At 42.7% G+C, this 23,352-nt stretch overlaps 1 protein-coding gene and 1 pseudogene across 1 annotated transcript; one reads left to right on the plus strand and one right to left on the minus strand.

Annotated features, from left to right (window-relative positions):
* Positions 1-800: 800 nt before the first annotated feature.
* XRCC2 (X-ray repair cross complementing 2) lies at positions 801-16,368 on the plus strand. The gene is made up of 3 exons (XM_016163915.2): positions 801-953; positions 8,827-8,908; positions 15,362-16,368. The coding sequence occupies exons 1-3, from the start codon at positions 915-917 to the stop codon at positions 16,081-16,083; spliced, it is 843 nt and encodes a 280-aa protein (XP_016019401.2). The 5' UTR covers positions 801-914; the 3' UTR covers positions 16,084-16,368.
* On the minus strand, positions 9,643-9,761 carry LOC118611191 (annotated as a pseudogene).
* Positions 16,369-23,352: the final 6,984 nt, after the last annotated feature.

Raw genomic sequence — 23,352 nt, forward strand, 5'->3', positions numbered from 1 at the left:
TTCACAGCAGCAAGTATAAGGATAAGGAAAAAAGGACTGGAAAACGCCAACCTCAGAGTTTTGCTCAGTTCAACAACACAGCCGTTGGAAAGTGAATTTTTAAAAATTCACACGTTTCAGCAAATCACTTAATAGGTCATAAACTCCATACAGGCAAGTTTCTTATCCTCTGTTTTATGCCAAGAACTTGGCACAGGTCAGGCATATAGTAAATACTCAATATCCATCTATCTTTTTTTTTTTTTCGATTTAATATCTTTCTAGCTCCCTTGAACGAACATTTGATAACCGACAGTAATCCAATTCTTCTACCTCCAAAAAGAACTCGATAAACATGCAGGCTCGGTATATTTTGAAAATTATTTTAAATGTAGTGTACTTTTTCAGAATTAATCGTAACGCACGCACAGCCAGCTGGAGGCTTTTGACCCAAGAATGGACGAAAAAGCTGTTTGCTCAGCAAATGTTTTAATAGTAAAAAAAATACTAATAAGTACATGCTATTAGATTTACCTAATAACGAAACGAAGTTTACGAGGAGAGACATCGACCCCTGCGGTCGCTAGGTCCCCCGAGAGAGGGTGACCCGCGCCCTACTGCGCATGCCCGCTGCCACTGGTGGCGAGAGCGACCTGCGCCCTACTGCGCATGCCTGACACCTCCGTGGCCGAGGGCGGCTCGCGCGCTACTGCGCATGCCCACCGCCGCGGCGAAGAGCGGCTCGCGCCCTGCTGCGCCTGCGCGCCGCCTCCCCGGCCGAGGGCGGGCGCAGCGCGCATGCTCGCATCCGGGCCCGCGGGGCCGCGCGCCTGACTGGCTGACTCGCGGGGCTGACTGGCGGGGCGGGCGCCGCCTGTGGCCGACGCGTCGGTGGCGGGAAAGTTGAGTGCCCGGTGCGCCGAGCCTCCGCGGCGATGTGCAGTGAGCTCCACAGGGCCGAGTCCGGGACGCAGGTGAGAGCGCGGGCGGCGGGGACCGCGAGGCCTGGGGAGGCCGGGGCGGCGCGGGCGTCCCCGGGGACGGGGGCCGCGGCCGGGGCTGGGCCGGTCGCCTCGCCGTGGCCGCCGTGGCGCGGGGTGCGCGAGCCGGGCCCTTGCGCGGGCACGGCAGGCGTCCCCTCCGGTCGGCACCGGGCAGCGAGGGAGGCCGGCGTGCGCGAGTCGGCGCGGAGCCCTGGGCGGAGGCGGGCGGCGCAGCGTCCGTCCTGCGGGCGCGGGGGCCGGGGCGGCACCCTGAGCCGAGCCCGCCGGGCCGCCCTGCCCTCCACGCCGCCCAGGGCGCCGGCTGCGCGCCCGCGAGACCTCGGCGTTGCGGACCTTCGAAGCGGCCTGCTGGCCCCAGCTCGCCAGCCCCTGCTCCTGGGAGCGGCACCTCTGCTGGCGTGAGAGCTGCTTCCAGTTACGACCGTGCTTGTCCAAACGGTCGTTTGCAACCACGTTGAACGCAGGTGGCTTTTGCAGCCAGAACAAGCCTCGGACCCAGAAGATGGGAGCCCAGCGCGGTCGCATCGCCGAAAGAAGCATGTGGCATCGTGTCCTTTGTCCGCCACCTCTGCCCGGAGATCCGCTCACGTTGCGTCGGACTGCAGTGGCGGGCAGGGGAGAAGAACAGACAGGGAGCTAGGCAGCCACTGCGTTTTCCCTTTAATCTTTTTGTTAGCAAAACCAAGCGAGCAAGCCTCTTCCCCTTAAGTGCTGGGCAGTGTATATGGCTGGTGCCGGATTGTTCGGATGCTCTTTTCTTTCTCTGTGCATCCGTCTTTTTTATGGACTCTAGCCGGAGGCACTGTGATGAGGAAGTCAGAACTACCCCGAGAAACTGAAATAAGCTGCTTAAAAGGTTTAATTCACTAGAATTACCTCCATATAAAATAGCTACTCTTTCTGACATCTTGTGAATAGTAGGGAAAAGACATTTCATACAGGATCTTCCAAGAAAAAGTCGCAAAGAATATTTTAACAGATTCTAGAGATGCAATTTATGGTAGGCCAGATAGAGAGTAGAAAATTTGTGACATAAGCCTGTTATTTAGAGAAGACAAGCATTTGGATACAATTTACAATCAAATGATCTGTTTCTTTTACCTTGCTTTTGCACAGTAGCAATGGTGTTTTTACATTTATATCCCTCAGAGTACAGAAAAGATGCACAGTGACTTTGGCAGAATTTTGGTATCATCCAGTAATTGGCTTCCTTTGCACATAGTTGTTAAATAGTGGTATACTTTATGTTTTCTCGAAACTGGTTATATGCCTTGAGTTTAAAAATAACTGATGGATTAAAAATGAAGGTGTCTAGTTTTGGTTGGCACACACAACAACATACTGTCGGCTTTTTTTTCCTTTAACTTAATTATGATAGTTATTAAAGTAGTATACGTTTATGGCAGAAGTAGGAAACTTCCTCACCACAATTATTTCTCAAGGTGATTCGTTTGTACCTTCTTCCATAAATTTTCTAATGTCATAACTTTTGAGGCTGAGATGGAGAATTCTGGACGGGAAGTTCAGAAACCTTGGTTCTAGTCTTGGGTCTGCCATGGACCAGGTTTGTGATTTTGGACAGGGTATTAGACCTTGCCTTCCACCTTCACAAATGGAGCGTGGTAGACTGTGATTTCTCAGTTCCCTTTTAGCTGTACCTCTAGGAGATGGGTTCTTATATTTACATTGTTTCACTAAAGACTGTATTCTCTGCATATAAATACTTGATAAATAGTTGCTGATAATAACCACTGGTTTTCTTTCCTTAGCAAATGCACAGCGTGGCCTTTTTGCCAGAGGCAAATATTAAATAAGACAGATATTTATTAAATAACATCTTGGTTTTGTGTGAGAGACTTTTAGATTGTCTCCCCCCTTCTCTCTTTGCTCTCCTTCTCACCCCGAAGAGAATCAATGCCCCCACAATGACCATTTCTCCCTTATAAGTGACATCTGTATTTCCTCGTCTCTTCACACCCTAGCCTGCGTCCTTAACCACACCCTGCTGTCTACTTCCACGGTGTCTACCTACCCAGCTCTATGCCACTAGGGAAAATCATGAGGCTGACGGACGTCATCAGCCTCAAATGGGTACCCAGTCCAGCTATATTTCTCTAGGAATTAATTCACTTCTCACTTCAGAACACCTGTCACTGCATCCAACCTTACTTCTGGATTCCAGACACGGTGTCCTGTTGTCTTCCTGACACAGCCACGTGGATGTCTAATGGGCATCTCAGACTTAACATGCTCATCACGGTAGAATGTTAGGTCCAGGGAAAATATAATAGAGAGTATTGTTAAAGAAGAATGTTGTACGTATCAATGTTACAGTTATTAGTGTAATCATCGTAATGTACTTGTGCAGGAGAAAATCATTTTTCTAAAGAGATGTAGTGTATTGAAGTATTTGAGGGCAAGTGGGTCAGCAAAGGAAAAACATTAAAGCAAATTTGGCAGAATGTTAGCAATAGGTGAATCTGGCTGAAAGTATACAGGTGTACTGTCTTAATATTTTCTGTAGGTTTAAAATTTTTCAAAAATCAAAAATGTGAGAAAAACTTTAATGTGCCCCAAAGAAGTTTGATTTACCCCCCACGCATGCAGCCCCTCCCCAGCGCTCTTCCTCTCAGGCGTTCCCTGCCTTGAAATGGTGACTTTGTTCTACCAGTCGCTCAAGCTAAAAACCTTGAAGTCACTCCTGAAATTTTTCCTCCCGTATCCCCTGTCAACCCACATCGAGTTCATTAGCAAACTCTGTCTGCCATACTTCCAGTGTCTGTTGTGAGTTTGACCACTTTTCACTGCCTTTACCGTCCAGCCATTCCTGGTCACCATCACCGACTGCACTGCCGTGACCTTGTGGGTCTCTGCTTCTCTGCTTTCACGTTTACTCACCTTAGCATGTTTTCCATGTGGTGTCCAAGGCGACCCATTTAAAACAGGCAGGTGCTAATGCTCCAAGGTTTCCAGAGGCTCCTGCATCCAGAATCCTCCTTATTTCCTATAATGACGCATGATTTGTATTTCTCCATGATTTGCCCCTCAGCCCCACCCATGACCTTTGGCCTCATCTCCTGTCTTTCTCATCTACCTCTTTCCCCCTCACTCATTCTCCTTCAGCCTCTGAGCCTTCACATCTCCTGTTCTTCGCCTAGATCGCTGCCCCCTCAGAAATCCACGTGGCTCACTTCCTCACTCGCTTCTGGCTTTTGCTCACATGTCAACTTAGAGAACTTTATTGTACTTTTTAACCCTCTGACTCTCCCCCATCACATTTTTCGAGGACAGGAACTGTGTCTGCTACATCTCTGGAACACACTTGGCCTGCCTGAAATGTTTACCGTTGAATATCTGTGTAGCTGAGTGCTGTCCCTTTTGCAGACCGCATACTTGCCCCCGTAGTGATGCTGCCGGTGAAAACATTTGGGGCTCTAACTGAGGTGGTTGAAAGAGGCCAGATAAATGCTTAGACGGGACCTCAGATGGGTTTCATCTTCAGCTTGGTGGGTTCAGAAACTGTTTTGTCCCTGTCTTCAGATTTGTTGAGACTCGGTGATAATTGACTCAAGCTGTGTGGCACAGTAGCATTTTAGGCTTTGGGAACCAAGAGATCTCAGTTAAGTCCTGGCTGCAGCATCTACTAGTTTTCTCATCTGAAAAACAACGGAAACTAATAGAACTAATAGAACAATTAAAAAAGAGAATGTATATAAATTATGTATTGCTATTTCCACAGTAAGCACAAATAGTAGCAATTGTTAGATCACTATTGTTATGATAATAAAACTTAGCAGATACTGATTTACAAACCAAATGTCAAATCTATTAATTTGCAATGTTCGTAAATCTACCAAATAGACTGAAATTATTGTGTTCACTCTGTGTTCTTTCCCAGTTAGGAAATTTGGCCTCAGAAAGGTTGCTTAGAGAATCAAGAGAAATAGCTGAATTGTCTCAATGGCTGCCGTCACCATGCTCTGATCACCAGATATATTCACCTTCCGGGCAGGAGTTAAGCTGTCTTGTCAGCAGAACTTACTGGGTTCTACTCACTCTGGACGCTTAACAAACTCTCCTCTGCCCTTAGGCAACTCCACATTGACTAATTGCTTCTTTCAACTCATTCCTCAAATGTGGACATCATTAATTTTAATTTCTGTAACGATCAGGTTTGTGTCAGATTTTGGCGGTATTTTCTGCTTATGTTTGGAAGATATCTTGTCTCATAAAGTGATAAAGTGACTTCTACAAATTGTTAATATCATCCATCATCTGTAGGGTTAATTCTAAGGGTAAATCTGTTTCCAAGTTTGGGGAGTTACTTGCACTGCCTTTGTGCACGCTGCTTTTGGCATTGTAAAACGTTGTTTTAAATAGTCTCGGTGGGAAGTGTCCACCTTTGAAAATAAATTTGATCTTTAAGTGACAGTTGAAAGTCCGACGCTGGCAGGTGAGGTTGGCCAGTTTGGTCAGAGGAGAGGCACCGGCTTACTCCAGGAGTCGTGTCGGTAAATAGCGTTTCCTTGAACGCTGACTCACGAAGAGTTCTCACAGGGCAGGGTTCTGAAGCATTCTGAGCCACGGCAGGAAGAGTGACCAGTCGCAGTAACTGCCCAAGTTAATCCTCCCGATGAGAATGGTGGTCACTTTTATACGTGCTTTAAAAAACATACTCCGTTTTCTCATATGCTCCATCTTGTCCATGAAAGTTTTTGTCTTTAAGCTGTCTTCTGACTGTCAGTCTTCTAGCTCAGTGGTTCTCATGCTTTTCGGTCTTGGACTGCATTACACATAGAGCTTTTCTTTCTGTGAGTTACATTGTCAGTGAAACTGATAAATTTATTTATATTCATGTACAATTAACAATAATAAACCTGTTGATAATACCATAAAAATTTTTATGAAAAATAGCTCTATTTTTCTAAATAAACAACAAAAAAAATGTAGCGAGGAGTGACAGTTTTACAGCTTTGCAAATCTCTTTGATATTGGCTCAATAGAAGTTAAGTGGGTTCTCCTCTTTTGTATCCAATCTATTACTATATATATGTTATCCAGTTGAAGCATGTTAAGAATATCTGCCCTCTCACAGATACACAGTTGGAAAAAAGGAGTGTTTTAAGATCTTTTCAGATAGTTATGGGTATTATTCTTTGATACTAGGTCAAAATTTGACAAGTACTGGTTTTCCTTAAAGGTAGTTGCAATATAAAACATAATATATATGTGCATTTTTCAGACATTAAAACTCATGAATCTGTCTTATACGTGGAGTGAATCTTTTTACCTGTAATCACGTACTGGCCATCTGGAAATACTGGTTCACTAAGTTCTGCAGATTTTTCAAGTACTGACACATTTTGTTAAACAAATCGCATTTGTTAAAATCGTCAGCGGCTTCGCCAAAAAGGATCTTAAGTATTGGGAAGCTGTGAAGCTCACGGTGGTGGGTAGAAGTTTTCCAAAGTTCACATGATAAAAGTGTATTCCATAAAAAAGCATCCGAGTGACTCACAGTTGCTTTTCCCAGAGAAGAGTCATTGCCTGTCAGCTGGCAGCGAAAGTGCTTTACCTGCGTGAGGCGGGGGAAGCCCGAAGCCTGCTTTTCCTTCAGAGGCCAACTGCAGGGTTCGGGGCCCCAAGAGCGCACTTGCTCTAACACAAATTGCAAGTTTGGGGTCCCCAAGACCACCTTCAGGTTTAACAATTCGTTAGAAGGGCTCAGAACTCAATGAAAGTGGTTCTCTTCACGGTTATGGTTTACTGCAGTGAAAGGCATGGGTTAAAAGTCAGCTCAGGGGAGAGGTGGAATGGGAGGAAGTCCGGAAGAATTCCACATGCGGGCTTCTAGTTGTCATCTCCCCATGGAGTCGTGTGTGACAGTGTGTGACAGTGTGCCCACCAGGGAAGCGCACCTGAACTTCGATGTCCAGAGTCATTATAGGGCTCTGTCAACTGCCCAGACAGACCTCAGCCTCCAGCCCCTCTGGTACCAGAGCTGACACCAGAGTTCCGGCCGACCCAAAGCTCCCACCCAATCAGACTACCAGGGTGGCTCAAGGCCCCCAGTAAACAAGGACACTTCTCAGGCAGGATCGTCCCAGAGGCTTAGACACCATCTCCCAGCAGCCTAGGGCAAAGGCCAGACCTCTTGTCAAGGTTAAATTCTTTATTACCAGTTTGTTTTCCCGAGTCATCACAAAGAGTATTTTAAGACGCACTCGAGGGTTGCTGTTCCAAAGAGCAGATACCTTTACCGCCCTGTCAAAGACGTTTGTATGTAACTGTTTTTGCTCAGGTTGGGTTTTCTCTCCTGCGAACCCTGCGTACTAGCAGCGTTGGGCGCCTCTTCCTTGGTCGTCCTGGGCGCCAGCAGTGTTAGCCAGCGTCGCGGTCACACCGTCTGTGCGGGTGGCGACTTAGTGAGGAAGACAGGCGGTATCTTAGCGTGTGTGAGAACAGTTTGGACCGGGCAGGCCCGCAGACTCCCCGCTCTCACTCGCGCCCCCGTCCTCGTGTCGTTGGCAGTCTTCGCCCTGTTTCCTGGTAAGGCCTCACCTGGCACCTAGACCGCAGGCTGTGGGCAGGTTAATGTCCATCTTCATCTTCGTCGTCTCCATTTTACCTGCCATAGTGCTTTGTACACGATAGAAATGCAGTAACTGTTTGCTAAATTAATGCGTAGAGCCTTTTCGTCGCCTTAGGAAATCTCTCTGAGCTTTGGCTTCAGTTGGAAAATACACGAAGGGTGGGCCGCTCTCCTTCCCCTCTGTGACGTGCTCTTTTTTCTATTGGGTAGAAGGGTTGTCCCATCTGTGCCGATTCCTAAGAAACTCGAGAATCAGCTTCGATTACGTTTCCCTCGTTGACATTTAAATCAGTCACCTGAATTCTGCTTGCCGTCACCCTGACTTCAGTCTGGGTGCAGGCACTCCTCCAGATTCCCGCCGCAGACCCCAGCCTTCTCTCCACATCTGGTTTGAGTCTCAGGTCCCGACTGGCCTCCAGGATGCTCTGTTTGGAATCCTGGTAGCGATAGCTCACACTTACATAGAGCCAAGCACTCTTCACACGGTGAATCCTCAGCAGCCTCGTCAGGGGGGTCCTGTTTGTTATCCCTACTTTACGGGTGAGAAACCTTAGGCTCAGAGAAGCGACCCGCGGGTCTGGGTCTGGAGTCCTAGCTGTCTGCTGTGAACTCTCTAGACTGCTTCCCACTGCGTCGCTTGAGACTCCTCGCCCTCGTTGAAAAGCCGAGGAGAGCAGGCTCGAGCAGTTCTAAGCTGCTTGTAGTTTACCTGCACGTGGTGTGATCTCTGCGACTTAGCTCCTGTCCCGTCTGCCTGGTGTGCCCGCCTGTGCTCCATTTACCTGACCAGTTCGGGGGGGAGCGCCACAAGGAAGTTTTTCTCCATCTCTTTCCTTCGTCCTGTCCCCCACTAGATAATGAGCTGACACTTTAATGGAGAGAAAAATTAAAAGCTGATATCTGTGTAATAAGTATAAGTATAGTGTGAAAGATAATTATAATGCATAAGAAGGGTAAATACTTTGCAATTAGCTGTTTGGTCCTATAGTCCAGACTACATTACCACTTCCTCTGAGGGCAGGAGTTCTCTTTATGCTATCAGTGTTTGGTATAGAAACAAAAAAATATTTTCTGAATACATGAATATAGCTCTTCTCCTAAGTTATATTTCCTATTGTATAATTTCTTCCAAATGTTCAAAATTATGAAAAGTCCTTTTTATAGACTTAGAAAATTGTAGAAGTATAGATTTCTAGGGTTTTATATTTTTTAAGTAATGACTTTTCCTTCTCTCTCTCTTTTCTTTTGAAGCTCCTTGTCCGACTTGAAGGTAGAAGTTCCTTGAAAGAAATAGAACCATGTCTGTTTGCTGATGAAGATTCACCTGTGCATGGTAAAAACAATTTCAAACCAAAATATATTGTCATAAATTAAGACGTGTAAAACAAGTGTTTTTTCATGCATGTTCACATATCCTGGCAAGAGGCTACTTAGGTTAACGCTGTCAAATGAAAACTGAGAGGCAGATCCTGGCGGCACTCTCAGGCCTGCCTTACCTATGTCAGATGAGATCACGGTTGGCTTACACATGGTAAAGCTTCAGAGTCAACATCGACTTCTTTATCCCAACACAGTATTTATGAGAATTTTGTTATATTTGTTACCCTTTAGAAGTCGGAGAGTCGCAGGAAAGTCCTTAGGTACCTTTGTTCTGTTAATATTTCTAGAGTAGGGAAAATACATACCTAGTCGTTCATTAGAGTTTCTGCGGGAGGGACAAATTTGCAAAGAAGGTGGTATGCGCAGGTTGGTTTTTTTCCTTTTCCCCTTTTTTAATGTAACAGCTTTATCGGGGGTGTAACTCACACTCAGGTGTACAGTTCAGTGATTTTAAGGATTCACACAGTTGTGCAGCCGTCCGCACCATTGATTTCAGAGCCTCTTCATCACCCCAAAGACGCTCAAGCCTGCTGGCGTCACTCGGCCCTGGGCGACTGCTAATCCACTTTCTAACTTCATAGGTTTGCCTTTTTTTTTTTTTTTTTTTAGGCAAGGCAACCCTTGATTGACCTCGCAGATTGCAAGGACCTAGTCAGCTTACAATCCCTTTTTTTTTTTTATTTTTTATGCCTGCAGTACCTGGTCTTCTTAGGTGGTTTCCCATCCAAGTACTAACCAGGCCAGACCCTGCTTAGCTTCTGAGATCAGAAGGGATTGAGCTTGTTCAGGGTGGTGTGGCCATAGACTAGTTCATTCCTTTTTATTGTTGAATAATACTCTATTGTGTAGGTATGCCACCTTTTATTTATCCATTCATCAGTTGATGGACATTTGAGTTGTTTGTAGTTTTCGGCTGTTATGAATAATACTGTGATTCTCTGTGTATAGGTTTTTCTGTAGATATGTGTAAAAGTTCTAGAGATCTGTTTCACAGTAATGTGAATATACTTAACACTACTGAACTGTACACTTAAAAATGGTTAAGATACTAAATTTTATGTGTGTGCCTTTCTTTGCCTCTAATAACCATTTTTGTCTAAAAGTATATTTTATCTACTGGCATAACCGCGCAGCCTTCTTTTGGTAATGTTTGCATGGTATATCTTTTTCTGTCCTTTCCCTATCAACCTGTTTGTAACTTGGAATGTAAAGTGTGCCCATCGTAGACAGCCTGTCATTGGATCGTGTTTTTTTATTCCATTCTGCCAATCTCTGCTCTCTTTTTTTTGAACTGTTTAATCCATTTATAGCGGATAATTACCAATAAGATAGGGTTTATGACTGTTTTATATGTCTTACATCTCTGTTCTTCCTTTACTGTTTTATTTTGTGTTTAATAGCTATTTTCTAGCATACCAGTTTAATTCCTTGTCATGACTTTTTTTTAAAAAAAAATCTTACTATTAGTCATCCTGAGGATTACAATTAATATTGTAATTTATGACAATTTAGTTTGGATTAATACTATCTTAATTTTAGTATTTTATAAAAACTTTGTTCCTGTTGTCTTCATTCCCTCCCTCTTCCTTTGTGCTGTTGTAAATTACATATTTATGTATTTATGCCCATAAACATTTAAAGTTATTAATTGATATAATTGAAATTATTACTTAACGCACTTATTTCTTAAAACATAAAGAGTTACAAATATAAAACACATTTATACTGTCTTTTCTATTTACTTATCTAGTTACAGTTACTTGTATTCTTTATTAACTTTGTTGGATTCAAATTACTGTTCACGGTACTTTCATTCAGCCTAAGGGATTCCCTTTAATATTTCTTATAGAGGAGATCTATTAGCAAAGGAAATTCCAAACTATCAATAATAAAATACAAATTTTGTGATCAAACAAGTTAGACAAAAGATCAACTGTCTTTCAGTTCTATCAGAAAGGATATTAGTAAGTTGAAGCTTACGAAACTGATATTGAAATGTGAGTTTGCAGCATAGCTTATACATGTGAATGTTACATTTATAGAAACTTTAAAAACTTCATCTGTTCAATCACTAACAAAGTTTACTTAAAACTCGTAGATCTTGGAGCTGTAAAACTAGTTAAATGAATACTCTCTGGAGCAATAGCGCATGTAAGACTGGGATTATAAAGATTACTGATCAACAGCAGTGATTTATCAGGAATTGTAGGGGAGCTCAGGTAGAAGCAGTATGAGATTTAGGGGTCATGGCGTCTCTGAGGCTGTTGTCAAACATTTTTCAATGCTTTTTGGATAGTAGTTATTGGGTACCATATAGCAATGTATTACCTTTGGTACTGTAATGATTATAATCTGCAAATCTGTTTGTTATACAATTGGTTGGTACCAAGATGATGTATTTTTGGCTATTTTTTCTTTTCCCTATTTTGAAGGATCTTTAGTGTCTTAAACTCACTGTGGCAATCTGCTACCCAGACCTTTACAGCATTCCATTTGTGAGAGTAACAAGACTAAGCCATTCAGATTTTCTGATTAGTTTAATTCATCAAGTGCCAAATGGTAGAGAGTTTTTTTTTTTACTACTCAATACTTGTTGTCATTCTCAGTACATGGGCGTATTATTTTTAGCAGCTCATAGAAACATGAGCTAGTGTCTTCAAATACACTTAAAATGACTGTGTCCCCTCTATAGAACGTGTTCGAACACACTTTGTGGTCTTACAAAATTAGTTTTATAAAACTAGTGAAACCGATTTCAATTAATTATTAAATATATCTAGTTCAAGGACCTTAATAATCGTATTCATATGTAATTTACAAGTTTGCACATTTTGGTTCCCCAGTTTTTATAAATGACATTTTTTTTTTTTACCTGCTTTGCTATCAATCTGTAAAAGGAGAAGAGTGTTTTATATACCTGATAACCTCTTAACCGAGGCCTGCACCTTAAACTTGGTCTCAGTGCATTCGTGCGGAACCAAGGATCTCGGGAGTCCACGTGGTCCGGCAGCCGTTTCTGAGCGTGTGGAGCTTTCCAGGCCTCGTCAGCCCGCAGGAGGGTGCGCGCAGAGTCCCTCCTCGTTACGCAGAAGGGCATTTATGAGCACCGCCCCGCTCTCCAAGAAAACATTTGGCAAACTTGCATTTTTCCCCTGTTCTGAGAATCCCAGGTGCACCTCACAGTTGCCGTCTCGCCAATGCCGCGGTGTTCCCTCCCTGTGGACTCCCCTCCCTTCCGCCTCAGGATGTGGCACTTTTTTCCTGAATGATCTTCACTTAAGTCTTCAGCCTCATGGATCTGCTATTGAAATACATGTATATATATATGTTTTTTTGCTTTTTAAACGCGCACCAACCATCGCGCTCTTCCTTAATTAATTCTCGCGCGTTCCCCGACCTCCCGGGAGCCGGCGGCCCTTGCTGCTGCCCTTGCTGCTGCCCCCGAGCAGCGCCTGCTCCCCGCGGCGCCGTCTCGTCTGCTGGGGTTCGGTTCACACAGTAGCGTTTACGTGAAATGTGCTTTTGCAAACTGCACCTTTACTGCCGCGAGGTCACTATCCAGGACCAGTTCAGCGAGAACTCTGTTTCCTCCCTCTCCGCTGCCATTTTTTATTTTGAGAGCTTTTCTGCTGCTTTCAGTACTATTTAGTACTATTTCATTTTCTTGAAACCTCGTTTTGGACTCTGTTGTTTTCCCTTCTGACTCTTTGTTCAGTTTTTGTTTCCTCTGACTTCCCTAACTATAGTGCTGTCCCAAGAACGGAGTTTTTGGCCTTCCATTTTTAATTTTAAGTTTACTCCCACCTACCAAAAAGTTTCTGTTCTCTATTTCTGTGTAGCTTTCTCCCAGCTTTTTGTCTCCAGCCTCTAATTACTGTCTTGAATCTTAAATTCTTGTGGCTGTGGGACATTTTTATTTTGTGACTCCTAGAGCTACATTTCAGCATACCATTTTGAAAGCTAAATTCATGTTAGCATATTTATATGAATTTTGTGAATTAAAAACCCTTACGTTGCTTATGTATTATGTATGTGAGAAGAACTTCTAAATCACTGCCTTTGCTTTCTGAATCGGGGGCACCGAAGGCCTGACAGCAGCTAAGCGTCAGCACAACTCGGGGGGATGGGCAGCAGGTGGGGGGCTAGAGCAGCACTGGACAGTTCGTTCCTGTTCTTGCTTCATCTCCTGTTTCAGTCCTTTGACCTGGGCCTTGCTCCTGGGCATTCACACCTGCCGGACTCTGCCAACCAAAGGCCCCCGCAACTTCCCACCTGTGACTCCTCACCAGCTCTGCTTCCTTTCAAAACTCTACAAGCCTCGAACCCTCACCAAGTCAGGACTTCGCTGTTCATTCTCTAGTTGTCTCTCAAGACGTGCTTAAGAAGTAATCTGACGAAGTGCATTCAAAAGATATCTGTTTTGTGCTAGGAATGTGGCATTCAAGTCCCAACCTCAGGGCTGCTGACAAGAGACATAACCAAGTCAGAAGTCAGAGTTACATAGCAGGACGAGTGTGACTGTGGAAGATGGTGAAGTTTGCTTCTCCTGCGTCTGTGTCGTTAGGATCAGCGAGGTGTGGAGGAGCCCCTTTCGTGTGTGAAGTGCTGTAGAAAGGGGGACCGCCGCTGATCAGCCTCTTCTGCCTGCTTTTCTGGGGAGCGGAGAGGCAGCGTTTGGAGCCGTGTTTCCGCGCGGTCCCTCCATTGTGTCTTACAAGTCACTTCAGCTTAATCTTGCCAAACTCTTTTCAACTTTCCTTCACTACCATTAATAAATATTCTGGCAGCGTTTCTTCATCTAGTACATGTAATTTATGCTCCTTCTATAACATAAGCCAGTAAAAGACTCATCTGGGGGCAGCTTAGCTCCTCCGTAATACAGTAGGAGAGAGAAAGCCGAACGTCTGCGTTGAATAGTTTTAGTCACTATGTTAACTTTTAATAAGAGCACCTACGAATAATTGTTAATGTGAAAATAGTTTCACTCCTTAAAGCTAGAATTTTTTTTGGTAGGGGGTGGTTTGGGCATCTCTTTAATGTAAATTTTGAATTGCAGATTGTATGCGACAATGTAGCAGAAGCTAGCTGAAGTTTTGTACTACCTAAACATGGTGTGGGATGGCAACTTGCTAGATTTCTTACGTATTATTGGTGAATGTTCGAACACATGATGGTTTATTAGTAATAATAGGAAAGTAACTGGATTCTCAGACTATGTCATGTGTCTGGGAACTAAGAATCTGCATTTCTAACATGGTGTTTTCAGTTATGTAGTTCGCCCATAAATTAAGTGGCAGTAGTTTAAGCAAGAATCGGAAGGCCATTGTTGAGAGTGGATATTGAACAGCTCTGGAGGCAAGACTGTTTCCCCGGGTGTTTAATTTGTGCTTTCCTGGATGAATGAAAGTAATCGGAACCTATATAGAGAGAGATTTGGCATCTTCAAAATGCAGAGTAGACAACTTTGATGATTTATCATGCCAGGAGAATAATTCAGATGCAGATGTCATCCTGACTGGACGGTTTCAGGAGAGGTTCATACAGCGAAGAGCAAGCGAAGGCAGCGTGGAAGCGTGTAGCGGTGCCTGTCACAGAAGCCCAGCCCGGCGGCTTACCAGACAGAGGCTCATTTTCCTCATGTCGAGAGCAGTCTCGAGGCAGGCTGTGCATGGCTGGCCCTGGACGCCATATTGGGATCCAAGTCCCAGGTTCCTCCTGTCCCCTCCCCACCCTCCTTAGGGTCCACCTTACTCCTTATTCCTCCCCGTTTCAGGGTAGCTGCTTCACCGCCAGAGACGGGAGTGGCAGAGCAGCGGCGCCTGCAGCAGGAAAGCAGAACTTAGAAATCCCACCGGACATCTGTGTGTCTCTCTGTCCACAGCTAGGATATCTGCTGAGTCTTCTTTGCAAAGGAGACGGAGAAACACAGATTTTAGGTCGGGCACGTCGCCTTCCCCAGTTGGCTTTATGTTAGGAAAAAGGAGAGAATGGACATTGGGTGATCAGTTGCCAGAAGGAGTGTGCACCACAGTAATCAATAGAGTTTCGAAAGGCCCTGGATCTGTGGCGCTTCGGTCTGAACTCTCTCGTAGCACCGGCGTGAGTGCGAGGTGTGAGTGTGAGCGCACGCACGCCCATCCCAGGCGATTCGCTTAGGTCCCGTTCAACCTTGTCATTCGATTTTTCAAATGTCCTCGATGCTAATTAGTAGCTGATTTCTTTCTCAGAGGTGAAATTTAAGGACTCTTAATTTCCTTATTTATTTGTATTTGCTTATGGCAAATAGGTTGTTATTTTTTTTTTACATTCCAGTAAACGGTTTTAAACACTTTTACGGACTTTTTGCTTTGTAGCCTAGTGTTATTGTGCTGATGCATTTTGACTGACATTTTAAAATTTTACACAGGTGAGATTCTTGAATTTCATGGTCCAGAAGGAACAGGAAAAACCGAAATGCTGTATCATTTAACAGCACGATGTATACTTCCAAAGTCAGAAGGTGGGCTGGAAGGAGAAGTCGTATTTATCGATACAGATTACCACTTTGATATGCTTCGGCTTGTCACAATTCTGGAGCACAGACTATCGCAAAGCTCCGAAGAAGGCGTAGAACACTGCCTGGGAAGGCTGTTCCTGGCGCGCTGCAGGAGCAGCACCCAGGTGCTCCTCACGCTTTACTCCCTGGAGACCGTGTTCTGCAGCCACCCCTCCCTGCGCGTCCTGGTCGTGGACAGCCTGTCCGCCTTCTACTGGGTGGACCGCGCCAACGGGGGAGAAAGCCTGAGCGCGCAGGAGGCCACTCTGAAGAAGTGTTCTCAGTTCCTAGAGAAAGCCGTGCGTGAGTATCGCTTGGTTCTCTTCGCCACGACGCAGAGTCTGATGCAGAAGACGTCGCCCGCGGCGGCCGGGCCTCCCTCCGCCTTCGGCCCGCCGGGCGCCGCCGCGGCCGCGGACTTCCGGCCCTACCTGTGCGCGGCGTGGCAGCAGGCTGTGCAGCGCAGGATGTTCTTCTCCAGGGAGGATTCGAGGCCCGGGAACCAGTTTTCTTTAGTCTCACGCCATTTGAAAAGTAACTGTTTAAAAAAGCATTCTTTCATTATTGGAGAAAGCGGCGTTCAGTTTTGTTGATACGCATCGGAATAGTCTGGTAGGACGTTATGCCACTTTAAAAAGTCTTTACTAGGCTACAGTGATTCGATTACGAAATGTTAAACTAAGGGAATTGACAAACCAGTATTTCTCCACAAAATGGATTTCTTATGAAGTAGTACAGTAAAACCTGAGAATATTCTGTTCCTAGGTCATCGAAGGTTCATCAGAGTGACATTAACAAACTGTATAATAAGCTTGTTTTAAAACTAAATAAATAATATACATATTTCAGCCTAAATAAAATAGAGTTTTATAACTTCGCGTCGCATTTCTGTAACTCAGTGAAGTACTTATTGGTTAAAGAAAGTTTGAATGCATCTCCAGTTTCTCGTACATAACTCCTTTAGGAAGCTGTGACTTTGCACAGTGTTTCTGTAGAGCGGTCGTTTCTATAAAGGGGATGAAAACAAGGAGCCAACCCGTTTGCCTTTCATACCAAGAATTATGGAAAGTCAGAGCATTTTAATCCGAGTTAGTTACACTGAATTCCAAGGTGGAGTTGCATTACGGTTGAGTTTCTGTATAATTTTCAAAACACAGGGAAATGAGATACCCATTCAAGAAATTCTTTGAACAGTGTTTTGAAATCTCTGCCACCTCCTTGCTAACTGGTAGATGCTAAAACTCTGTTAGAGCAGTGTGTTACCGGCATTTTCTCACCCATTTAGGGTAGCCCACACACTCTCTGAAGTGAGCCGTTTCCAGCCGACAGTTGGGCGAGGCTTGGTGTACGCTGGCCCAGCGAGGGCCGGAACGGGGAGCACGCGGCCCACGGGGCACAGAGGTGCTGTGCTGGGGTGCAGGAGGACAGGGTTAGAGCTTCTGTTGATGCGTTTGAGTCCACGAAAATGTTACGTCAACGTTCGGTGTTCAGATGACCCGGCACTCGTTCAGTCTGTGTGCCACGCTGTCTTCGGTCACATACGCCTTTGAGGTGTCCGGGGGGGAAGTGGAAAGAGTGGACGGTGGAGTTCCCATGGACGTGTTCACGTATACGTTACCTGTTTAGTTAAAGCCGTCAACTCCGGATTTACTTACACAGCAAAGATTCTTTTATGGTCTTAAAAAGAATCCTGCAAAGAAACCAAGGTCGAAGATACTCTTTATAGCACGGGCATTGACAGGTAGCAGATGCCGCCTCTGCCTCCCGTAGCTCACCTGACGTTTACCCAACCCAAGGACTTCTGAAGGTGTCCGCTGGATGCCCGAGTCTGCTGGGCTGCACGCGGGCCAGGACGGGCCATCCTTAACCGGCGAGGGTCAGGGTCGGGTTGTAAATACTCGCGCTTTCTCATTCCTCAGTAGAGGACACATAGTTATTTCTCAGAGTGGCCCCAGTAGGATTGATTCCCAGTTGCCAAAAGCAATAATCTGTTCATTAACACACTGTTTATTGCCTTCCATCCTTCCCCCTGACTTCCCCACTCTCTTAGGGGCCTCCTGGGATTGTCTCCCTAATGAACGACAAATCCTGTCTAGGAACTATTTTTTGTTACAGGGTGAGGGGCCACCAAACTGTCAGCAGGCACTAAAAAAGTCATCAGACTGACAGCCCTTCTAGGCCCACCATTTGCTCTACAACCACATTGTGAGATACTTAAAAATGATGGCAGTCCAGTTGGTAATCAGGCTAAATTACACTGGATCACATCACGTCACATCCACGCACCTACACGCCTTCAGTAAATCATGTTTAGCCACTAATATGATTTCAAATAGTAGATATTTATCTATAGCTCATCCTTTTTCAATGTATATTTTGTTATGTGCAATACATGTCATGCATAATTTGTAAATATTTGTATTTTGGGAGAATACGCTTATTTTTTCCCCTGATAAGAGAGTGTGATCATTAAGATTGAAAGTCTTTTGTTCTACTCTAGAGTACTTTTTTTAGCCGTTAAGAAAAGATACGACAATTCAGTTACCTTTCCTATCAAGCTCTGCCATGTGTGTGTGTGTGTGTTACAGACATGTGAAAACTTTGCAACTCTTAGCACAATTTTAGCCTTGGATATGACAGGATTTTTCATTTCTCCTCTATAGAAGCGAAGTGTTAATTTAATGGACTGTTATTCACAGATTTATAACTTATTCTTCTGGAACATGATTAAAAAATAATGAACTTTTATGTTAACTTAAATGATCAATTATATATTAATGTGTCAGACCACAGACTTGGTTATCTTAAAAAGATTTGTTATCTGACATGCTGGAAGGGATTAAGAATCCTGGTTAACAAAAAATTCATTTAAACTAAAAATTATACCAATGGGATTTCTTGAACACTATAGAACTTTTAATACTCCTGAAAGGAATCAGGCTTAACAAGTTACGTAGGTAGCGGATAGCGGGGATCCTGGATTAAACCAAAAGAATAATGAGAGCGATTACAAATCTCAGGAAATTTAACCTGTTTGACTATTAAAAAGAAAAAATGGGTATCGTAAAATGCTTTTCTTTTAAACTTTTCAGGATAATTATGAGAATCTAGTTAAAAATTCGTGTGAAAGGTTTTCAGACACATTTGATAAATGCAACACGAAATTAAGGTAGCGCTTACCTTATCACTTCTTTGTATGTACAAAGTTTTCAGCTTTTAACCTTCAAATGCTGTATTATTAATATCATTCCAAAATTTTTGATTCAGACTCCTCTGCTGTATGGATTATCTAAGAATGAGGGTGAAATTAAGACATTTTCTGATGGAAAAAAAATGGAGAATTTATCACCAAAAGTGCCTCACTAAAGGATCTTCTAAAAGATATACTTCAAGGTAGAGGAAAATTATCCCAGAACGTCTGCAATGTAAGAATAGGAAACAAAATAGTAAGTATTTGAGTAAATCTAAAGAAATACTGATAATTAAAACAATAATGTCTAATTTGCTGGAGGAAAACAATATAAAGTAAAAATTCTAGATAACCAATTAGCTATACGTCTAATGTTTTAAGGTTGATACTTGAAATGATAATCAGTCTAATGATCTTGTATTATTCCGAAGAAGAGTAAAGATGGGACCAACTTTAGACTTGATTAAGAATGAACTTGCCTTTAAAAGAAACAATACATGTTCCAGTAGTGTATGTTAAGGGGGCAAAAGGGAAATAAGAAAAAAAATAAAGAACAAACGAAGATGCAGGAGAGAAAGTGGACAGGACAAATAAGCACTGAATATGGTAGAGATAATTCCAATTGCACATAGATTGAGCTTCTGCAAAAAATCTTGGGTCATTAGATTTTTCAGAATCTAATATATGATTTTTACAGAAATGCATCTAAAACAAAGATACAGAAATTTTGAGAGCCAAGAGATGCCAGAGAGATACCCAAAAGAAGCTCCCGTAGCAGTGTAAGTGGTCTTTATAGGAATATGTTCTGTTTGAACGAAGATCGCCACACAATGATCAGAGGTTCGATTCATCCTCAGTAAGAAAATTCAAAAAATATAAAGCACAAATTTAGAGAACTACACAGAGCAATTGACCACGTTACCATTGTGGTAGATATTTAATAAACTTGGGAGACCAAGTAGTTAAAATCAGTTAAAGACCTAGTCAGAACAAACATGATCTACATGTGTAGAACTCTGCATATGGAATAAGAATGCATACTCTTTTAAACATGAAAGGAAGATTTATGAAAATTGATCATGTACTATGAAAAAACATCAAATTTCAAAGAATCAATACCATGGAAATTATTTCCCTTGATCAAAAGGCAACAACAAAATGGATAACTAAAAAGATTCCAAGTTTAGAAAAAATTTAAATTTCTAAATAATCAGTAGGTTAAATAAATCATATTTGAAATTAGAAAGTACTAACATATAACAAGTTAGAAAAACAAACTCAGAAGACATAGAAAAACAGAGTAGAAATTAATGAAATAGAAAAACCAATAATCAAGAAGAAAAAGAGCTCAAGTAAACAGTTTTAAGAATGACCAGGAGGAGATGAGTATAAATGAAACAGATTTGAGAAAAAAAAAAAGTTAACCTTATATCAATAAATTTGAAAACTGAGACAATGAACATATCTTACCAAATGATCTAAAGAAATAGAAAAATGAAAATACTATAATCATTACAAGACTCGAATCAATAATTTGAACTCTCCCCACAGTCAATTAGGGGGACTTCCAGTAATAACAGGATATGTAATTTAAACAAACAAAATAACTGAATAAAATACAAATATTTGAAGTGTCAAAGAGCTAAACAGTGAATGAAGAATTGCTAGCTCAAGATGCAGAAGAGAAAGGAAATCCAGGTGTCATGCGTAGCAGCAGAAAGCATGTTTTTCTTGGCGTCACTGTTGGGGAACCTTAGTAAGCCACACTCCACTTTCACCAGGACCCTGAATGGTGGTAACCCTAGTGTTAAGGGTGCAGCTGAAGTAAACCAGCCCTTGCACAGATAGTAGCTCGGCCTCTCCTTATGTGGGTGGCTCAGAAAACCACAAGCCTTAATAACTCATTTAAAAAATATATTTAAAATTTTTTGGAAGTGGTAAATATAGCTGAAACAAGAATGGCAAAACATTGGTGACTGAACTCTGAGTGACGGGTGTATTATGTAAGGTGATCTCAAAGACTTGTGGTGTCCCCATGTCCCTACCAGAACGATCTCTGGAGGATGACAGTATCATCCTAGGCCTCAAATTATTTCTAAAAGTGAATTTTCAAATGCAGTGTCCAAAATAACATTCTAAGGTAACCTGACTCACAAAATGACCAGTTTCCGAGTGAAAAGCTACAGAAACAAATGATCCACCCCACCAAACAGACGTCCACAAATACAGCTCGTACAGATTTAGAATACATGGGAAGAACAACAGGAGTTGGGAATGTAGGTAAATGGAGTGAGTGTTTTGCAGGGGTCCCCCAACCCCCTGGCTGTAGCCAGTACCGGTCCGTGGCCTGTTAGGAACGAGGCCGCACAGCAGGAGGTGATCGGTGGGTGAGTGAGCAAAGCTTCGTCTGTGTCTGCAGCTGCTCCCCAGCGACGGCATCACCACCTCAGCTCCGCCTCTGATCATCAGGCATTAGGTTCTCGTGGGAGCACCGGTCCCTGGTGCCAGGAAGGTTGGGGACCGCTGTTCTAAGGTCCTTATGTTGTCTGGGAGAAGAAAAGGTATCTGTTAACTTTAGTCATCGATAAAGAGGTTGCCTCTTAGGATTTCTAGAATAACTTCTCAAGAATAGAAACAAGGGGTATAACTTGAAAGTGAATGAAAGGAAAATGAGATGGTTTTTTAAATCTAAAGAGAAAAAGGAATATAATACAGCAGGACAAGTTGAAAGGACGTGATAAGATGCTGTTTTAAAGAGACATCTAGACATAATACAGGAAACTTGATATTAAGGAGACGAAAAAAAATTAATATAAAAAATATCGAATGCCAACTCTAATTGAAAAATTAAAATAAAAAAATGAAAAAAAGGTCTATTAAACATCAAGAGAAGGCTGGCATATGTATAATAATATCAGACAGGATATTAAGATGCCGGAGGTATTTTTGCTAACAGTAAAGATCAGAAACATTTGATAAAACTTTCAGTGCTCCAGGATGATCTAAAGTTTACAGACGTGTAAGCAGAATTCAGATAAATTCAGAATCATGGCTGAAGATTTAACGCCTGAGTAGTTTATAGAAGTAAACAAAATTGGTAAGGATACTGAAGATAGAACAGCACGATCAACAAACACCACTCCACCCATCAAGTGCGGAATACATGATTTTCTAGCGTGGTTACAGCATTTTTTAGTCACCGTAAACTGGGCCATAAAGCTGTATCAAAGGATCGAAATCACAGAGTAAATTTTCCAGTGACAGTACAATTAAACCAGAAATCAGTAAAAACAAAAAAAATCTACGTATTTCAGAAGGAAAAACTTAAAAACGAAACCAGGATTAAAGATATCACAATGGAAATTAGAAAATATTTTGAACTCGAAATAGCAAATTTGAGTATGGTTAAAACAATGCATAGGGGAAATTCACATCCTTAAACCCTTATATTAGATAAAACAGAAGGCTAAAAAAAATGAGCTAAATAAGAATTTACTTAAAGGTAATGAGTAAATTTAACTCCCTCCTTAAAAAGAAGAATTTAAGAATAAAAGCATAAAATAGAAAACATGAAAGAAGATCAAGACAACCAATTGTTGGTTCTTTGAAGTGGCTAATAAAATTGATAACCCCCTGGCTATATCAACGAAGAGGAAAAAAAGGCACGAATGACCAATACCAGAAACGGAAAAGGAGACACCATTACAAATTGTACTGATCTTTAAAAGATTTTAGGAATAGCTTTATGCCCCAAATTTTTGAAAAATTAGTAAGTGAGCAAATTAATAGAAAATTAGAGTTTATTAAAACCAGCAGAAAAGGCATTTAAAAAACCTAGATAGTCTGTAACTATTAAAGAAATTGGTAGGGATTAGTAGTCTGCCATAATGATGAAGTAAACACTTGAGCTATAGCCAACCCTATTAAAGAAATCGAATCAGAAATTTAAGACCTAAAAAAATTGCAGGCTGTGATGGCTTCACCAATGAGTTCCATCAAACAGTGAAAAAAGTTAACGTGAATTCTTTCAGTGAATAGAAAAAGAGGATGAGAGTTCATTTTATCAGGCTACTAACACTTTGATGCTAAAATCGCGTAGAGACATTATAAGAAGGGAAATTATAAGCCATTTTTACTGAGGGATATATGTGCAAAAATGTCAACAATTCAACAAAACCTAAACAGGATACTACATCATAGCCAAGTTGGATTTGTCTCGGGAGCACGGGTTGGTTTAGCATTAGAAAACCAATTAATGTAATTTGCCAAAAAAACTAGATTAAAGGGGAAAAAAGATATCGACAATGCAGAAAAAGTTAAAAATCCCAAAAATATATTTTTGTTTTGCTTCAAGTTGCAACTTGACAATCTGAGTCTTACATTTAGTACAGCAAGGAACCAAGAGTGGCCGAGACCTTTGTAGCAGCTCAGATCTTCCAGGAGGTGATGCCAAAATGTGGTTAGAAGTGTCGGATGCGAGGGAGGGAGCGGGATTCGTCGGGGAAAGCCTTCCGCCTGATGCGGGCCGACGTGAAGACGGAGGGAGGAGGAGGGGCGGGCATGGAGCATCTCCGACGGGCAGCACGCTAGGAGAAGAGCGCAGCCTGACCCGCAGGGCTCCAGCGCAGAGGCCGGGGGTTCCCCCTGGGGCAGAGGTGGCCAGGCCTCGGCA

The sequence above is a fragment of the Rousettus aegyptiacus genome, unplaced genomic scaffold, assembly GCF_014176215.1.
Source record: "Rousettus aegyptiacus isolate mRouAeg1 unplaced genomic scaffold, mRouAeg1.p scaffold_m13_p_13, whole genome shotgun sequence".
Classification (NCBI taxonomy): domain Eukaryota; kingdom Metazoa; phylum Chordata; class Mammalia; order Chiroptera; family Pteropodidae; genus Rousettus; species Rousettus aegyptiacus.